General features: G+C 43.5%; 1 protein-coding gene across 5 annotated transcripts in view; it reads right to left on the bottom strand.

Annotated features, from left to right (window-relative positions):
• Positions 1-17,122: 17,122 nt before the first annotated feature.
• The window catches only part of SLC1A3 (solute carrier family 1 (glial high affinity glutamate transporter), member 3), an 84,559-nt gene continuing 81,900 nt past the window's right edge, over positions 17,123-19,781 (bottom strand). For all 5 annotated transcript variants that reach the window (XM_011944368.1, XM_011944367.1, XM_011944369.1 and 2 more), the window contains one exon: positions 17,123-19,351. In XM_011944368.1, the coding sequence (XP_011799758.1) occupies positions 19,147-19,351 (205 nt within the window). In that variant the 3' untranslated portion in view covers positions 17,123-19,146. The remainder of the gene's footprint in view (positions 19,352-19,781) is intronic.

The raw sequence follows: 19,781 nt of genomic DNA, 5'->3' as shown, positions 1-19,781 counted from the left end.
AGCTAAATTTCAGTCACAATGGGCTTTTCTCAGTCTCGACTTTCTATTTTTATTTATTTTGCCCCTGTTGCTGCTGATTCTTTATTCTAACTTATAATAGTATTGTATGTGTTCTTGTTGAAAAGCTCTTCAAATTCTCCATGGACCAATACAGGACACAAATAAGCAAACAAGAATATTAATGTCCCTCTCTCCAGCAAAAGATTGGTGATGAACGTCATCAATTTATTTTAATCCAGCACATTGAAAGGGCAGGCGTGTTGGTGCAGATTTCACTCATTTCACTGTGGGAATCAAGGGAGGTCTTTGTTGCTGACCAGGAAAGGAAAGTTTTACCCAATCAGGCACACTTTCCAGATATTCCAGATAGGTAAATGGCCCATGAAACCATAAAACCAGAAATGAATCTCAGGGATGAAGAGTGGAAAAAAAAATCATCACCTGAGTCTTTCATTTTTGTAAAGAAAAGAAAATAAATAGAGCTAACTGCATTTCCACAGTTGGAAAATGTTTTGTGACATAAATAAAAAGTATAACAATTTTAGCTCAATCAGAGGTGTTAACAATCAGATAAAATGGTCATTTTGGATTATGCATCCAGGGTAGAAGTGATCCTGCTGGAAACTTGTAAGACTTGTCTGCCTGATTGTTGGTCTCTCTTTTTCTTCTTCTCTTTCTCTCCCTCCTCACCTCTTACAGTGCATTCTTTCTCATATCTTTTCCTCCCTTTGCCTACTACTGGGTGGAGTTTCCATGTGGGCCCCACTGTTGTGCTAAGAATAGCGCTAGCTGCTATTTATCAAGCCTTTACCACCTGCCAGGCACTGTGCAGAGCACCCTAGATACATTACCTCACTTATTCCACCCAACAGCCCTCCAGGAGGATGGGCATATTTGTGTAATGAACCCAGTCTGACATGGTGTTTAATTGCTTTATTATGTTCTTTGTCAGCACTCCAAATAATAAAGTTTATTGGTAGTCTTAACTTTTTCATGCTTGACTTAAAATATATTGTAAATATCATGTTGGCCACTTGGAAATAACTAGCAGGCAGATTATGGGGAATTGGAGTTATGCTTTATTATTGTTATTATTATTTATCCTTTCCCTGAGCAGTAGTTACTGGTGGTAAATGAAAGTTCTGGGACCTGTTGTTTCATATTGAAATTTAACTCCCTCCTTCCCCAAAGTAAAATAGATACTGGTGAGATGGAGCCAGGATAAGTAAGGGCATAAGATGTAGGAAGGTGTTAAGTTTTGAACTCAACTTCTCCTTATCGGCTCAATATTAAGCATCGTTTTCAATGCATAATTACACGAGAAAACGAAAGTGCCAAGTCTCTACACTGTACATTCCCCAGGCAAGAACTTCCAGGTTGTCTCTGGAAGATCCAACCTTTTCAGTGGGAAATCAGGAGAGGAAGGTTGGTCAGTGGAGGCTGAGGTTTCTGTTTTGGTTTTTCTTCCTTCTGGAGTGTACATTACCTCCACTTTGCTCACGGTCCTAGTGAACTCACCTGTGTACAGAGTCCTCCAGAGTTCTTCTGCTTCCCAGGTAAAGCCCTGAAGATTGCTTTCGAAGTCAGAATCTTTAGGGCTCCTGGGACTGGCATATGGTCCACCGCCAGGCAGCCGAGTTTCCACATGGGGGCACGGAGCCAACTTATTCAGGCACTGAGGGAGCACAGCCTTGCATCAGATGCTAATGATCTTTCATCACGTGCTCTGACAATGAGGCTGGAACAACCATAGTTGAAACTGATGCAACAGGATGGAAGGGGCTGGGAGCACTGGGAGTTAAGTTACCCTTGTGAAAGGGAAGACAGAAAGGAAGGTTAAAAACATTATCTTGAGGCACTGAATTTAAATGACCACCTGCATATTTACCTGAGAACATCCCACTCTTTTCAGATGACTTTAAAGGGAGTATAACTAAGTAGAAGAAAGTGGTGAGGGATGTTAGAGATTCATCAGAATATTAGCTTTTCCTAGTTGTGGTAACATGAACATGGTCTCGACAGCAGTTTTGTTATTACTATTGTCATTAATTTTTGAAGGAAGACTTCACTGTTTTTTCAAAAAATGAAACAAATTACTGGAGTGGGCTGAATAATGGCCCCTGAAGATACCAGATTCGAATCCCTTGGAACCTGTAAATGTTTTGACATATTGAAAAAGTGTCTTTGCAGGTGTAATGAAGAATCTCCAGGTGGAGAGATGATCCTGAATTATCCAGTGGGCCCTACCTGTCACCAAAGTACGATCCTTCTAAGTAGGAAGCAGAAGATCTGACACACGCAGGAGAGGGGAAGGCAATGTGACCGTGGAGGCAGAGAGGGGAGTGATGTGGCCAAAGGCCAAGGATTGTCAGCAACTGCCAGTGGCTGAAGAGGCAGTGAATAGATTCTCCTTCGGAGCCTCTGGAGGGAGAATGGACCTGCTAATGCCTTGATTTTGGCCCAGTGATACTGATTTTGGACTTCTGGCCTCTAGAACTATGAGGGAATACATTTCTGTTGCTTTAAGCCATTGAATTTATAATGATTTGTTACAGCAGCCACAGGAAATGAATGCATGGATCTAACTTGAACCTAGTGAGTTAGATTACTTCAGGGAAACACAATAAATAGTTAACAGGGCTTGTCAGGGGAGTGGGAGTGAGATGAAAGTGTGAAGGCAACTTCTATGGTTTACTTTTATATTTCCCTATTTTTCAAATCTTTTACAAGAAAATGAATTCATATACTATTTTAAAAAACATATAAAATATGAGCAAAAGGATTTATTGTATCTCTTTAAAATAATTTAGAACAAGTAATGACTGCAGGACCTTAAAGGGTTTTTCTAGCATGTTTCCAAGACACAGTCTTGATTATTTGAGATTGACATGAAGATGGCCCAGGCTGTGCCACAACACAGCACTTGACACCAAATGTTAGACTGTAATGGACCGTGTGAGTCTCACCCAGTATGGCCATTTTATTATCAAATATCTATTTATTTCAGATTTCGAGCACGAATACAAGCTTCTCCTTTCCTTCCTTCCTTTCTGTTTTTCTCCTTTCTACAGCAAGTTCAGGACTGTTATAGGTATGACCTGGGATAGGAAGAGCATATACTCAGCTTCTGCCTTCAAGAAAATTGGATACTGGCTTGGGAGATAAGGTAAAAGAAAAGGAAGCAGATGATCTGTTATAGAGGAGATAACACCATAAGCCCAACATGTGTGTGATTAAGTTCTAAAAGTGTAAACCAATAGGGAGTGCCGTGAGGTGTCACTACGGGTGCAGATTGCAATAGATCTGACCATACAAGTGTAAATAAAACCCTATTGAATGCCTCCTCTCCCTCACCAATTGTTCTGAGTGGTTGCTTCAAGATTTTTTCCCATCATTCTCAAATTGTTACTGTGAGATTAACTGGCAAACATTTATCCCTAGCATAAGAAGTGTGAATGGAATCCTACCAAGTGATTTTGGCAATAGTTTCCATTCCTGCTGCAAACAGTGGTGTGCTCAGGCTTAAGCTGTAACATGTCCACACTCACCTGTCACTTGGGAATGCCTCTGTTGGAACGCAACATGCCCACTTATCACACAGCCAGCATGAGAGGCGGAGTGGAGTTTAACCAAGCAGTCTGCCCCCAAAGTCTGCAGACATAGCCACTGCCTTCAGGAAAGGGAAGGGAAACTAACCCTGTTGAGTATCTACTATGTGCTAGGCACTCTGTTAAGCACTTTTACACACATCATTTAATCCTCGTGACTGTATTTAGAAATAGCTATCATTTCCCAGTTCTGTAGATGAGGAAGAAAAGGTAGGCTCAGGGAGGGTAAGTAAGTTGTCTAAGGTCACATAGCTGGTCCATAGTAGTAGAGCTAGGGTGAAAACCCAAGACTTTCTGAGTCCGAAGCACATGTCTATTCCATCATTTCGGTAATAAGAATAAGTGTTTTTCAAACGTAGTGGTGAGAGATGAATAAAAAGCGGTCCTTGGTAATCCTGTGGCATCTACACCCTCTGCCTGCCTGGCTCCACATCAAGCCTGTGTTTGCCAGCACTTACACCCCCGCATTTCCCTCCAATCCCTGTCATCTCCCTTGTGGAGTCCTCTCCTCCTCTCCTACCCCTTGGTCTCCTTTTTCACCCATCCTTCAGCCATTTAATGATCTCATCTTTAATTCCTGTTTATAACTCCATGAGCTCCTCGATCACTCTCTACTGAGATGTCCTTTTTGGCACTGGAACTTGTATTAAAGTGGTTTTGTAATGAGTATTTCTGTTTCTTTTGTCCTACTCTGAATTTCCTGAGGGCAGGGACTACATCTCTTATTCTTCTCCGTTTCCCTCAGGTTCTGTGGTTATGCGTTGGCAATTAGCAATTCTTTCTTTCCTTTTTTTTTAAATACAAGATCTCGCTGTATTGCCCAGGCTGGAGTGCCTTGGCATGGTCTTGGCTCACTGCAGCCTCCACCTCTTGGGTTCAAGCGATCCTCCCTACTCAGTCTCTTGAGTAGCTGCTGGGACTACAGGCACGTGCTACCACACCTGGCTAATTTTTTGTATTTTTTGATAGAGACAGGGTTTCATCATGTTGGCCAGGCTGGTCTCAAACTCTCGGGATCCAGTGACTGGCCTGCCTCAGCTCCCAAAGAGCTGGGATTACAGGCATGAACCACCATGTCTAGGCTAGCAATTATTTCTTGACTCAAATTGCCTTCTGATTGCTCACAGAAGTCCGCTGCAACCTCTTCTCCCCAGCTTATTCCTTTTATGCCACTTCACTCCTAATTCCCACCCTTCACTGTCCATGACTGTGTCCTGAGCTCAGAGATGACTCAGTGAATAAAACCTTCCACCATGATGGCAATGTTCTGTATCTACGCTGTCCAACGTGGTAGCCACTAGCCACATGTGGGTTTTGAGCACTTGAAACATGGTTAGTGTGACTGAAGAACTGACTTTTTAGTTGCATGTTAAATATCATCAACCTATTAATTTAGGTAATTGATTTAAATAACATAGTTATATTAATTTACATTTTAATAGCTCCTGCCATATTGGATCACACTGCTGTCCAAACATGGAAAAAACAAGCTCCTCAATCTGAAGGCCAAACGTGAGCACAGGCTTTTGCAAAATTCTGCAGAAGTATATTCTTAAGTTTACAGAAATGAAGTCTGATGAAAAGCTGTACAATTCATTTCCAAGCAGGTCGTGGCTCCCGTTTGTTCTCAAGTTCTCTTGAGCAAGTCATCGTGCAGTCAGCCTGTGGACTCACATGTAGATACCACCTGTTGTCTATAGGGTGGCAGCTCCATTAAAATAACATTCACATCTATAGGGGAACATGGGGGAGATGCCTAAGTGGTCTGTTATTGAATTGCCCTAAAATCCCTCCAAAGACATTGAGATGCTAACTGGAAAAAATTCCTTCTTTTTCCCCCCTCTTCATTTCTGTCAAATTTAATTTTCTTGTTTTCTTTTCCTGAAACTCTAGTAGCTGTCAGGAATGTATTGCTGGAAGCCAAATCTGTCATTTTGTCTCCGGCAGTTGAAGAACTTTCATTTTTTATTCTAGGAGTAATGCATTTCTACTTAGAGGACAGCTAAGTGAAAATGTACTCCTGAAAGAAGATTTATTCTGCGGGCTTCCTTGAATTTGTCAAAAAGACAAAAATCTCATCAGCTTCACTTTGTAATAATGCCCGAAAATTACTTGGAATCATCTTCCACCTACTTTTCTTGTCTCTATTATTTAATATGTGTAGTAGGGAAGAAGAAAATGAACACATTTACAATTTAAAGTTCTGCTTATACATGTATTGTCAAAGCTAATTGTTTTAAACAAAGTGTTTTATCTTGGATTAAAGTGATCAGTGCCTGTAAGCACAAAAGAAATGATGGTAGAGTTTCATGGTCTTTTTCATAACAGAGTCCCATACTTAATACTTTGATGTCCTGACACTGATCATGAAGATACAAGGCCTGACTTAGTCTTCAAAATAGAAAGGTGAATGGTACATTTATTTCTGAAATTCCTGAGGTTTCTCCTTGCTCTATCCAGTTAGAAACAGAAGAATTTAAAAAAAAAAAATCCCCATTGCAGAGAAGAAAACTGAGACCACCAGTCAATCAAAGGAAGGATTTTTACTTTCCCAAAACAACTGGGTATCAGCAATGTCAAATATTCAACATAACTTGTAAGCCCTCCCAGCACTACCTTCAAAGCACATAAGGCATCTCTTCAGGTCAGCCATTTGCTCCTGAGACAGACCTGATGTCTACTGCTTGTGTAATGAATGTTAACAATGGATACTGAGAATTCCCCCAAAAGAATTGTACTGTTTTCATTAAGTTGGTCAAGTAGAAAAGGTGAATACTATTGTCATCCGTTCCCTGACAATGTGATTAACATTTTCGTCTTTCTGGGTTCCTCTCCCCTCCTTACTCTTTATCCCTATCATGGGCAGACTCATATCATGATAATGTCATTGCTACACAGCTCAAGTTCACTGTCACCCAAGAGGGTCTCCTGGAACTTACACATGACAGGCAATGGCATTAGAGGTGAAATATACAGAAGCAATGGCATTAGAAATATACAGAATGTATAAAGAAATATACAGAAGCAATGGCATTAGAGATGAAATGTAAACTTTCCATAAACATTGTGAATGCCCGCTTCAAGGAAAGTATGTTCCGTCCGAATCAGAAACACCTTTTAGCTACAGTGGTTCTAAGGAAGGTACTTCTCCGAGGACGTTAAAAAATATGTAAAGGTGTATTTTTTACACCTTGTTGTCACAGCAACAAGGATGCAAAGGTGGAAAATGGAAAAGCCTGATGGGGATGGTAGAGGGGTTGGGACCTGCCAGCATCTGGTGTCTAGGACTCAGGGATGTCAAATGCCTGCAATTCTCAGGGCAATCCCACCTTATGAATTGTCTCACCAAAAATGCCAATAACACCTGTACTGGGAGAGAATGGAAGGGGAAGTGCGCAGCACTCAAATAGATGCTAACAACAGTCATTTGAAATTCACCATTTTACATATGTGTGTGTATATATATATATTTAAATTTATATATATATACTTACATGTATTTTTTTACTCTGTGCCAGGCACTGGGGTACAATGGTTTTTTAAAAAACCCACTTTTTGCCCTAAAGAAGCATATAGTTGATGGGAGACAGACCACATTCTGCCATGATATCAGTAACCTGGGAGGCGAAGGGGAACAAAGAGGGGTCTGGAAAGGCTTCCTGAAGCACCTACTGTCTCCACTGAAGTAGGAGTTGGAGTCAGCAAGGAGGTGGACTGAGTGGTTTGGGGTGCGAGGGGACAGTTGGGGTAGGGAGATGACGTTTCCAGGTGAGGACCAGCATGTGTAACTAAGGCCTGGAGTTACGATAGCACAGTGCCATGGGGGGCAAGTTCGTCCTGTGGCTATTTCCTTCCAACAGAGGCGAGGACTGCAAATGAGGATGGAGAGGGAAGCAGGGGTTCAGTAATCAGAGGCCCTGACACTCTGTGAAGGAATTTATACTTTATCCTGGAGCCATGAGAAGCCACTGGAGAGTTTAAATTAAGGGAATGACAAGAATCCATGTGAGGGATGGCACATTGAATTGAGAGCTCTCTTAGTGTCAGTATTATTGTCCCTTGCCTTCAGACACTGGACAGGAAATCCGCTGAGAGTCACCTGAGAGTCACTGAGGCCTTTTCTATTGACTCTCCTTGAAACGCAGTACTGTGCAGCCACAAAGGGCAGGACTAGCCTCATCAGTGTAGCCAGATCACTATCACTGTCATCAACCATCTGGCAAGGAAGTGCCTTCTACCAGCAGAGACTGCTCTGCCTTCAAGATCACAGGCTCACTGGGAGGCTGGAACTACATGACTCCAGCATCCCCTCCAGGAGAAGGATGGTTAAGGCCAAAGACTACAGAATCCAACTATCCAAGTTGGAATTTCAATTTCACCATTTGTTGACTTTGTGACCTCAGGTCGATCATTTAACCTCAGTTGTTTTCATCTGTAGAATGAAGATAATGATAATAACTATCTCATAGGTTTTTGTAAAGATTAGATGAGATAACATATATAGGAACTCAGCACTTAATAATCACTCAATAAGCATTAGCTATTATTACAACAGAATGCAAAGAGTCAAATTGAGCTCAAAGGTTAAGAGTATGCCTTCTGGAGCTACAGTGTGGTGTTTAAAAATTTAGTCCCAAGACTTGTGGCCTTCGGCAATCTGCTTAAACTCACTCCACCTCATTTTCTTCGTCAACAAAACAAAGGGAAGATGAAAATCTTGACTTCAGAAGGCTGACATAGCTCGATTTTAACAATGTACATCTCTTAGAACACACCTGGCTCACAGTAACTACTCCATAAATATTAGCTATTATTTCAATGGAGTAAGCCAGACCAAAAAAAAAGCTAGAAAGGAAGTGGGACTCTAGACTTTGAAGGAATAGAGCGTACCTTAAATAAAATGACAGAAGGAAGAAGGGAATCAACATTTGGGTGCTTAATAGGTATCTGGAACTTAACATCAAAGAAGTTGTTTGAGAGTTAAATAAGATACCCCAATGCCCACTGTAGATTGTTTTCTTATCCCAATTTTGCAGCTGAGTCTTACAGAGTTTAGGTTGTTTACCCAGGGTCACATGCTAGGCTGTGGACCCCGGCTGCATCCGACTCTAAACCTTGCTCTTTCCCTCCACCTGGCTGAGTCCAGCTGCATGGAGAAGGTAGATGGTCCAGGAGAGGTGGGGGATGAGGAATCAATTCTGCTGGAGTTGATTCCTCGTCCTGGTTCCCAGGTGGATACTTTTTTTAAGTTCAAGATGCTGGGGTGCTGGCATCTCAGTGACCACCAGATGTCAGTGCTAACAAGAGATTCCTCCACTTGGTTGTTTACAGAGCTAGGTGCCAGGGTACACTTATTCATTTGGCAAGCAGCACCAGCAGGCATGGTTGTCTAAGAGAAGCTTAACTTGGTCGTGGTGCCCATCTTCACATTCATCAGTGTGGGGTAATTTTGGAGAGCTAGGTCAGAAGAACGTATATTACAGAATCCAGAACTGAATTTGGAAATGTGTGGTGGTAGAACACTTGGCTCTTTAAGATACAAGTCCACAGCATCACTTCCTAAGAAACAATTTGTATTTGGAAGATAAAAGCTCCTTGAAGGTGATCAGTTCTGGAAACAGCAAGGCACTGAAACTCTTGAATTCAAGGGGTGGAAAAATTATTGATTGGTGATTCGTTATTGATCACAAAAAGTTTGAAACTGTGGCTTTACACTTGTTATTCATGAAATGGAAGTTACTCAAGGTACAAGCCTATACACACATGTGCACAATTATAATAAAAATTTCCTGAAACAATACTTTAATACATGTGATATTTTCTGTTCTGTTCTGCTCTATTCTTTCACTAAAAAATGCTAATTGGGACCCTCTAAACTGACAGCCTACAGTTTGAAAAACACTGACCTAGGCCGGGTGCAGTGGCTCACGCCTGTAATCCCAGCACTTTGGGAGGCTGAGGTGGGCAGATCATGAGGTCAGGAGATCAAGACCATCCTGGCTAACACAGTGAAACCCTGTCTCTACTAAAAATACAAAAAAATTAACCGGGTATGGTGGCGGGTGCGTAGTCCCAGCTACTCAGGAAGCTGAGGCAGGAGAATGGCGTGAACCCGGGAGGCGAAGGTTGCAGTGAGCCAAGATCGCACCGCTGCACTGTAGCCTGGGCAACAGAGTGAGACTCCGTTTCAAAAAAAAAAAAGAAAAGAAAAACACTGGCCTAGGAGATTATACCACAGTATATTTCAGATGAAGTTCTTGGTTTGCAGTGCTTGACCAGACATAATTTCCATGGTTAAAACAGTCTAAGGGGGAAAACACCTGCTTTGGATTTGGAGAGAGACTCAAACTGCGATTTTACCTTGAGTAAGTTACTTATTTTCTGAACCTCAACATTTTCATGTGTAAAATGAAGAGAATTATGTCTATTCACAGGATCATTGTGAGGTACCTGCTACACAACAGCCTTCCTCCCTCCCTCCCCCCCTCCTTCCTTTTTTCCTTCTTTCCTTCCTCTCTCTCACTCTCTGTTTAGAGACAAGGTCTCGCTTTGTGGCCCAGGTTGGAGTACAGCGTCATGATCATAGCTCACTGTGGCTTCAAACTCCTTGGCTCAGGCAGTCCACCTGCCTTGGCCTCCCGAGTCGCTGGGTTTACAGGTGTGAGCCACCGTGCCAGCCCAGGCTATATTTCCCTTCTGTACTTGAAGGTTTTTACATTATATGTGGTAGGAGAACTTTATAATCACTAAAGGGGGGCATTTCTAATGTGGAAGGGGGATTAAGTTCTAAAACCAGCAACTGGGAATCTTTAAGAATAGAGTAATCCTGCTTGTGTAGTTCAGCTACATCAATGCTCAAAAGCAGCGTGCTGGATGAACTGCCTTGCAGAGGTGTGGGGAGAGGAAGATACATCAGTTTACGGCGTTGCTTTCACTGGGATGCCTCTGTCTGACCCTCTGATCCTCTAAGCATGACTTATTTCTTGTGGGGCCCTCTTCCTGACTTGCAGACAGCTGCCTTCTCACTGTGTCTTCACATGGCCTTTGCTTGGTGTGTGCTTGTGGAAAGAGAGATCTCTCTCTCTTTCCTTGTACTTGGAAAGCCACCAATCCTATTGGATTTGGACCTCATCTTTGTGACCTCATTTAACCCTATAAGCCCCCTCTCCAAATATAGTCACATTGGGGGTTAGGGCTTTGACATATGAATGTTGGTGTAGGGTGGGAGGATACAATGCAGTCCATAGCACCCTATATTACACAGATATTAAAATGTACCTTCCTGGAGGGAGGGGTTCTATCGACATTGCTCATTACAGTAGGCATCACATAAATACCTGCTAAATAAATGAAAGGAGGAATTGCGTTTTCTCTGTACATTCTAGTGTTAATGCAGGCACATTTATGACCCCATTATAATAACACCCGAAGCAAGCACCTTTTATCAAGTGACTTCACCTTTCTTTCTGATCTAATCCTCAACAATCCTGGAAATCAGGAATAATTTTCATCATAACAGGAATCAGAGGAGGCACGGAGAGGTTAAGAAACTTGCCCAAAGTCACACAGCTCACAGGTAAAGCCAGGATTAGGGTCCTGCTCTGTCAACTCTGACGTCTGTTTCTTTTTAGAGTCTAGACCAGTGGTTCTAAAACTTGGGTGTGCATCAGAATCCCCTGGTCGGCTTGTTAAGACAGACGCTGGGCTGGGTGAGGTGGCATGCACCTGTAGTCCCAGCTACTTGGGAGGCTTTGGCAGGAGGATCACTTGAGCCCCAGGACTTCCAGGCGGTAGTGCGCTATGATTGTGCCCGAGAATAACTACTGCACTCCAGCCAGGGCAGCACAGCAAGATCCATCTCTAAAAAACTCCTCCAAACCGAAAAATAGATCGCTGGGGTCTACCCTCTGAGTTTATGATTCGGGATGTCTAGCGTGGTCTCTGAGAATTTGCATTTCTAAGTTCCCAGGGAATGCTGATACTGGTTGTGGGACCACACTTTGAGAGTCAGTGCTGTGACCACAGATTATGAGTTCCTTTTTCCTTCAGACTTTGAAACTGTTTCCTGGCTCTCCAGCCTTCCTTGAGCCCCTCAGGGAGGAGTTTGCTGTAAGCGTTCCTGTTTGCACGTGGTCTGGTCTGGGCTCCTCTGGGCCATCGGGGCCTAGAGAAAGGTCTTGGCCGCAGGGTGGCAGCAGCGGCCCAGGCACAGAGAGTTTGTCCCCGCGCTCAGGACAGTTCATAAGCGCACCATCAACTGGGTTCCCACCCGGTCAGGGCCGATTGACTCTCCGTCCCCGCTTGGCAGGGCAGGGAGGAGGCAAGTGGGAGGGGACCTGGCAGAAGGGGAGGTCGCTGGCACACGGAGAGGCGGTTTTGTTCTCTGGGAGACTCTGGGAGAGGAAGCTGGGTGGTCTCCTCAGAACATCGGATTGTGCCCTTCACAAAACCGTCACGCAGCGCGGGGCCGCTGGGAGAGCCCGCGGGACAAAAGGCCTGTGCGGAGGCGAGCAGGCGCTGCCGGGCCGCCCCGGGCGCAGAGGCCCGGGCCCCTCCGTGAAGAGGCCTGGCAGTGTCTCATGATGCCGGTTTCCAGGGGTGACGACCTCCGCAAAGCGTCCCCCCCGGGCAATGTAGGTCTGTGGCCTCCTCGGGGAGTTCCTTCCAGCTCACAGCAGGCCCAGATGGCGCCGGGAGCCACTTTCCCTTCCTCCAGCCTCACCCCGTGCCTCTTCCTCCCTACTGAGCTGGGGTTGTTCTGAACATCTTAAGAATCTCCCTGAGTGCCAGGAACTGTGCTGAGAATTTTGTATGTAGTTACTATCTATTTAATTCTCATTACACCATAATAAAGAAGGTATTATGATACCCATTTACGATGGGGAAGTTGAAGTTTCACCTATCATACGCGAAGGGCAGTTGACCATTTAACTAAGGGGCGTTTTAACTCTAGCATCCCCTCCAATACACAGACACTTGATATGAAAGTTGGTTTGGAGATGGTGGGTTTCATACAATCCCCACATCTACAGATGAGGATGCGGAGGTGCAGGGAGTGGACCAGCCAGGGGCTCTGAACTGCTTAAGAATTCAGGTGTAACAGGTGTGGATTCAACCCACCCCTGTGTAGAAGTTTGAGTTCAACCACCACTCTAAAGCAGAAGACCTTTAAGTTTTAGGAAGCATAAAGCTATTTTTAGTCTAGCCATGTGAGTTTTCTAACGTGCCTGCTGACTTTCTCATGTTTGTTTTCCACTTCTTTAGCTAAGAGCTCCTCATGGGCTTAAATGAAAGAAGGCCTCACTGAGGCACTGGAGTGCCAAGGGCAGGGGAATTTGGTTATAGCGTTCAGAGGCTTGTGTTGCAGACAAAAATCTTTGCGTGCTGAGTTCTCCCCAGGGGAGGCCAGTCATCAGTTCATTTTGCAGGGTTGAGCTGACTTCCAAATGGTCTTTATTTTCCCCTGTGACAGCTATGTCTGGAAGCTCCTGGCTGGCTGCTTCCAGGACTTATGATCCTCTGAAGTTAAAGAGTTGGAAAAGAAGTAAAAAAGTTGTCATCTGATACCATCTTCCAGGACACTCACTACCGTCTTTACATGATTTTGCATATGCCATTATTGGAAAGAGTTTATGATTTGATTTTGTTCCCCTTCTGCAGTGTCAGTTGGGTCCTGCTTTTTCATATCCTTCAGACTTGGCTTAAAAAGGGGGTTTTTGTGGGAATGATTCCCATTCATGGAGGCTAGAGTTCCCTGAAGAGACTGAAAAATGTCTCATTCTCAACTTTCGGAGACTGGAAAATGATCAAGTTTGAATAGCACGATATAAAAAAATATGGGTGCTTTTCTAATAGGTGCCCCCCAAATGAAAAAAAAATGTGTCCGTCTTTGGAGAACAATACATGAATGCCAAATTTTTCAGCTCTGTAATGGATTACAGAAAATATTTAACGTTGGGATAGTGGGGAGGGTAGAAGTAAGGAGTGAGAGAAGGAAAGAAGAAAATAGGAGAGTGAAGAAAACAAAAGCAGATGTCAGTCTTAAATATCTCAACTATGGATAACTGAGGTATTGCTTAATTTATTCAAGACAGTTTTGTGAAATCCTAAAGGTGATTCATCAAGCTTTTTAACTGTGGCCACAAGATTTACAAACACATAAGTGATAATGTCACCAGAGCAATTAACAGTAGGAAATGTTAGATCTAAATTGCTTTTTAAAGCATGTTTTTGCTTTCAGAGAGAAATTCAAAATGGGGGTGATGATTTTATAATGAAGATGCCCCCACTCCAAGCAACCTTTTTCACCTATAATATCAGCTTCATTGAAGCAAATATAAATTGTTCTGAGTTCCACATTTCACGTGTCTAGAGGGTTGCCAGATTAACACATAAAATTCCAGCATGCCCCATGCAGGATTTTGCACACTGATACCACCACATGGTTATTTAATACTTATACTAAAACATTGTTATTTACCTGAAATTCAGATTTAACTGGGTGTCTTGTATTTTATCTGACAACCCTACTTATATGTGGAATTCAGCATGCTGTGAATGTTTCAAAATTGAAGGTTGAGGCAGCAATTTTGTGGGCACGATGAGGCCTGACCTGCAGGGAAATGTTACCATGCCACTTTCTGAGTACCTGTCTGTAGCTGCAAAACATGTAAGTGACAGAATGGGGAGATGAGAATCCAGAAGAGGAGATGGGAGAGAAGAGAGGTGAGGCACAAGGGAGACAAAACAGGATACCTAGAAAGGAAGGGGGTCCTCTGGGGAGGCTATTGAAGAAGCAGGGTGAACAGAGGGAAAAGTGACATGGGGGCACTGAGGAATTTTAAACCTGGCTTGATGGCTTTCACAGATTGCTCCCTCTTCGCACTGCAGACTTGGAATTCGATGTTACCCAAGTGAGATCTCTAAGAGGAAGTGCCCCAGCACCCTTTGGGGCTCCCCGCGAAAGCGGCCAAGGTGAGCTCCGGACTCCCCCTGGTGGCCACTATGAGGCTCGCTCCCCGGACGCCGCCACGTGGATCCCATAGATTTCTCATCTCCCGCTTTCCCTCTCAGACGCTGCCCATCACCTCCCTCGCTCTCTCTTCCTTCTTACTTTGTCAGCGTATTCATTCGGAGCCCGCCCTTGGCGTGACACGTCCAGACTACTCTGGCCCCAGGACGCGGCCACACAGAGTTAGCCATTGTTGCCCCAGTTCTGGGACCACCCGGGTGAGAGAAGGGGAAACGCGGCTGCTGCGGAGGCCGCTTGACTGATGGCAGTCTGGTGTCTTCGGCGCCTTCGGGCCCGCGGCCACCCGGAAGGAGCGCGTGCTCCCGGCCCTGCCCGGCCCGCAGGCAGCCGCAGCCCCGCAGCCCCTGCGGCGGGGATCCAGCCTTCCCGCCACGCTTCCTCCAGGCCCCTTCAGCTAACAGAACTAACACTTCTGTTTTCAACACGGTGTAGATGATGAGTCAAGGATTTTACTTTTTTTCTATGCCTTTACTTATAGGTGTAGTGAGGTAAAATGAGATTTTTTTTCCCTTGAAAAGGAGAATCTTGCTTGGGTGGGACAGTGGTGGTGCCAGGATGAATGTGGATACAGGAGGACATAGACCCCTAACTTCTGAGGGTAGGATTTAAACGTTTTGTTAAATGTGATTACTTATAAGAAACATTGCTCAAGCCTGTAATCCCAGCACTTTGGGAGGCCGAGACGGGCGGATCACGAGGTTAGGAGATCGAGACCATCCTGGCTAACATGGTGAAACCCCGTCTCTACTAAAAAATACAAAAAAAAAAAACTAGCCGGGCGAGGTGGAGGGCGCCTGTAGTCCCAGCTACTCGGGAGGCTGAGGCAGGAGAATGGCGTAAACCCGGGAGGCGGAGCTTGCAGTGAGCTGAGATCCGGCCACTGCACTCCAGCCCGGGCGACAGAGCGAGACTCCATCTCACAAAAAAAAAAAAAAAAAAAAAAAAAGAAACATTAAAAAAATGTCAGCCTGAGGCTGGGTGCAGTGGCTCACTCCTGTAATCCCAGCACTTTGGGAGGCTGAGGCAGAAGGATCGCTTGAGGCCAGGAGTTTGAGACCAGCCTTTGCAACATAGCAAGATCCTGTCTCTACAAAAAACAAAAATAAAAATTAGCCCGGGCGTGGTGGTGTGAGCCTATGGTCCTAGATACTTGGGAGGCTGAGGATGGCTTGAGCCCAGGAATTCGAGGCTGCCGTGAGCCATAATCACAGAGTGAGACGCTGTATCATTAAAAAAAAAAAAAAATAGTGAACCTGAATATTTTTCATAGTACCATTTGTGAGCACATCTGTGACTACCACTTCTAGGGATCTAAGGCCCGCTTCTCCACCCTCTTTGTCATACTCTGGATGAGGGGCACTTCTCTTAACCATAAGGGCCTCTCCACAGACCTCCCACAGCCCGATGACCTGTTTCTCAGGTCTGCACTGTGGAGGTGGCCGAAACCTAGCGTGGGCTGCAGAAGGGAAGAAAATGGTCCCGGCAGAAGGGCGCACTTCCTAGCAGTGGATTGATTTTATGTGGCACTTCCCAGAACATCTGGCAGGGGGAAAATATTGATCCACTCAGGGTGGCCAGGCTTGGTTCCCTCAGTCTGTGCAGCCTTTCTTTTCCCAGACTGGTCATGTAAATACCATATATGCCTTCACAAAAGTTAGGATGTATGATTCAAACATAGCAATTTGTAATTTTTTTTTTTTTTAGTCGTAAGATCTGTTACAGAAACCGATGGAAATTAAGAATTTTACCCCCAGAAAAAGGCAAATCCACAAAACTTTCCCCACAACTTCAAGGGCGATGAACCTATTGAACTCTTCATGTGGATGACCTAGGGGTCCATGGATTCAATTTAAGAGCCTTTCCTCTAGGTGGCTGCCACCTGCAGGTAGAGAGGGTCAGATTATAGTCTCCAGATACTACTTCAATCTGGGGATTTCATAATATTGCCTGCCAATTTTTTACTAAAAATCATGATGAAAAGTAGCCATCCATAAGTTGTTCTTAATGAATAGAGCAGTTCACTAGCACAATGACTGTTTCTGGGAATCCCTTGAGATCTTAGTTAGCTCTTTTCACAAATGGTGGTAATAATCACAGAGATAAATCTACCTAATTTGAACGTCAGATAGAAAGTTACTTTTTTGGAAGGGCCCATGGTGGCATCACACTTTTCTAATCCCAACATGGAAATGATTCAATTCATCTGAGAAATCTGAATCTGACATGGTCAAGGAAGTACGGTCTGCTTCAGCAAAGTGCTCCGCTCACCTCCTCCTGTTTCCAGCTCCAGTTCTTGGAGTTGAGCAGGAGAGTATGTCCTTACTTATTTTCTTGTGGCTGGCTCCCCCAGCTGGCTCTGCCAAGATTTTACTTGGCTGCACGGGATCCTTCCAGAGACTGCCCTGAGCTTACTGTAATATTTCCATGAATGGAAAATGTATTTTCCTTTGAGGAGAGGAATAACAACAACATGCAAAGATGCTAATGTAAAACTATTTTTTCTTTATTCAAAATACATCTACAAAGTAATGCTTCCCAGTCCACACTGAGTGCATGTGTATGCAGAGCTTGTGATGGCTTGGTGAGAGGATGGGCTCCCTACAGGACCTTTCCATAAGAAATGGTTAGTATGTAAAAAAACACACATTGTGTAACAGAATTAAGTTGGTATGATTAAGTCTTTGCTCTACCAGTATCTTAAGATGACAGCCACATACATTAACATTTGTAGTGTATTTCCCAAATAGAGCCTCGACATTAAATGGTTACTCCATCACAGCCTAATGTTAACTTTTATACACAGAATGCTTGGGGTCTATATAAAAATATCTCTAATTGTATATCAGAGGATGTATGTCTAGGTTTTCAGTCTGTTAGCATAATTAAGTCCATTCTTCACCATTTTCAGCCAGAAACTCAAACATAGCTGCTACTGCCTGACAGCTCCCACTCAGCGTCTTTGACTGGATATTCCTTAGGGGGTAAAAATTAATCTCTAAACCTGGGAGCTGCCTTGCCTGAAACTAATGCCCCTGCTGTTTTTTCTCATAACCTCATTGACAGTGTCTTCATACTGATTCATCTTCTACCATTTTTCTTATGGACACAAACAAAACAAAAGCAAACCCCACTCCAGCTGAAAGTTTTGAATGATTTGATAAGTGGGATTCCAAAACAGAAATATTTTGTTTCTCTCAGTCTAAGGACTTTTGATGAAAGAAAAACACTTTCAAATAAAAAATACCCACTCAACTCATGGACTTCTATTAGCTCATTCATTTGACTTCTTTCAAATATATAAGTGGTCTTTATGTTTTGGTAGGCAGATTTCATGGGGGAATGATTTTGGACTCAAGAGAAAAAGTGTTCCAGGTGAAAAAAAAAAGCCAAAAAAATGAACCTCTTTTTTATTCTTCCTTAAAGAAGACCTGTACTCTTGGTGTTTTCAAATCCTTTGTTTATAATGTTGCCTGTGCTCAACTCTTTCCTAGCTCTTTAGTGTTCCATAGTGTGCTCACAAGCACCCTTGCTAGCTGCTAGCCTTCTTTTCTGTTTGAGGAGTGGCGGGAGACATTCTTCCCAGAGTAAGAAAGAAGGGAATACTCCCCCCATTGGGATGAACTGGGCAAAGGGTTTTATGAATAATCCCAGTCCTGGAATGGCCTCCTGCCTGGCGACTTGCATAACCTGCACTTTGCACACAGGACCTGGTGACCACCACACATAGCCATCCTGTCCTTAGAAATTTTCACTCCCATTAAAGTGTCCTTTCTGAAAGCCTTGTGCTCCGTGGACGGTACAGGGTGTTCTGAGGGGAAATAGAGCGCAGACGCTTTCATGACATGACAGGATGTCTGGGCTTGAAGAGACCACAAAGACATCTAGGGAAGTCCCTCATTTTATAGATGAGGACACTGAGGCCTAGAGGTGAGATGAGATTTACTCAAGGCCACATGGAAACTGCCCCTGTCTCTCCTCACAGCTGTGCTAGATGTGTATGTGCACATAGCTACTAATGAAATAAGTATACCAGTCAGAAGACAAAGGGACAAAATCTTACTGTTCAACTGATAACCGGTTGTAATTCAAGTTGTTAACATTTTGAAACTAAAACTCAATTGTATTCTGAAAGATTTTTAAATTTCAAAAGTTGATTTTAAAATGTTTTTAGCCTACTATTTGTTTAACTTATATAAAAAACTCACATTTATAGGATTGTGTGCCACACAAACTTGTAAGATCTGATCAAGAATATTTTTGATCGTGGTACCTTATTAGGTAAGACTAACATGAAATGATGTAAAAATTTCAATTGTGGGATGAAAATTATACACTTTGGCCACCCAAAATCCTCCCTTGTTTTTTGGAGGACTACTTTCCAATCTTATCAGAAGGGAGGAAAGGGGATTAAGGGACTTGCTGGAGAGAATGAGCTGTAACGAGATGGAAAGATTTTATAATGGTTTTTAACACCTGGTGCTCAAGAAAGCGTTTCTTTATGTTAGTCTACATCTTGGTTTCACTGTCAATGGGTTTCTCAGTTTCATTGTCCTGTGCAATCAATTGATATGGTTTCTTCATTTCATTCTCTTCAATCACTGAGTTACCCATTTCAACATCTCTGTTCTTCAGTTCATGTCGAGACAAATGCTCCACGATCCCGGCTCCCAGGGAGTCTCCCAGTACGTTGGTGGTGGTCCGGAGGCGATCCCTGCGGACAGGGTGGGGAGGAGGGAAAAATGAGGCTCCTGTGACCGTCACAAGATTTCAACTTACATTAGGAACTGGCCAGCAAAGCACCTCTTAAAATTCAGTTTTCTGTGTCTACCAATTGCAAGATTACATAATAGACACATAATGTTCATAATAGTAGCTATTAAAAGTTATAAGGCCGTATAGATGATGAATATTCAGTTATTAGTCTGACTGGAGTGAGAGTCCCAACAGTGGGGAGTGAGCCTTCTATTTCAGCTATTCTCAAAATAATACTAAGATATCATTTGTCCCTCTCAGTTTCATTTTCTCATAAACGTATAGTGGAGTTTTGCAAAGACTACATGATGTGTGATGTCACAACTCACTGAAGCAGTTGTGAAACTGCAGAAACAGTTAGGAAACTCCAACTGTCTTGTATTAAGCCA

This window comes from Colobus angolensis, unplaced genomic scaffold (assembly GCF_000951035.1).
Source record: "Colobus angolensis palliatus isolate OR3802 unplaced genomic scaffold, Cang.pa_1.0 Scaffold230, whole genome shotgun sequence".
Classification (NCBI taxonomy): domain Eukaryota; kingdom Metazoa; phylum Chordata; class Mammalia; order Primates; family Cercopithecidae; genus Colobus; species Colobus angolensis.
This window is presented reverse-complemented; position numbering and strand designations above follow the sequence as displayed.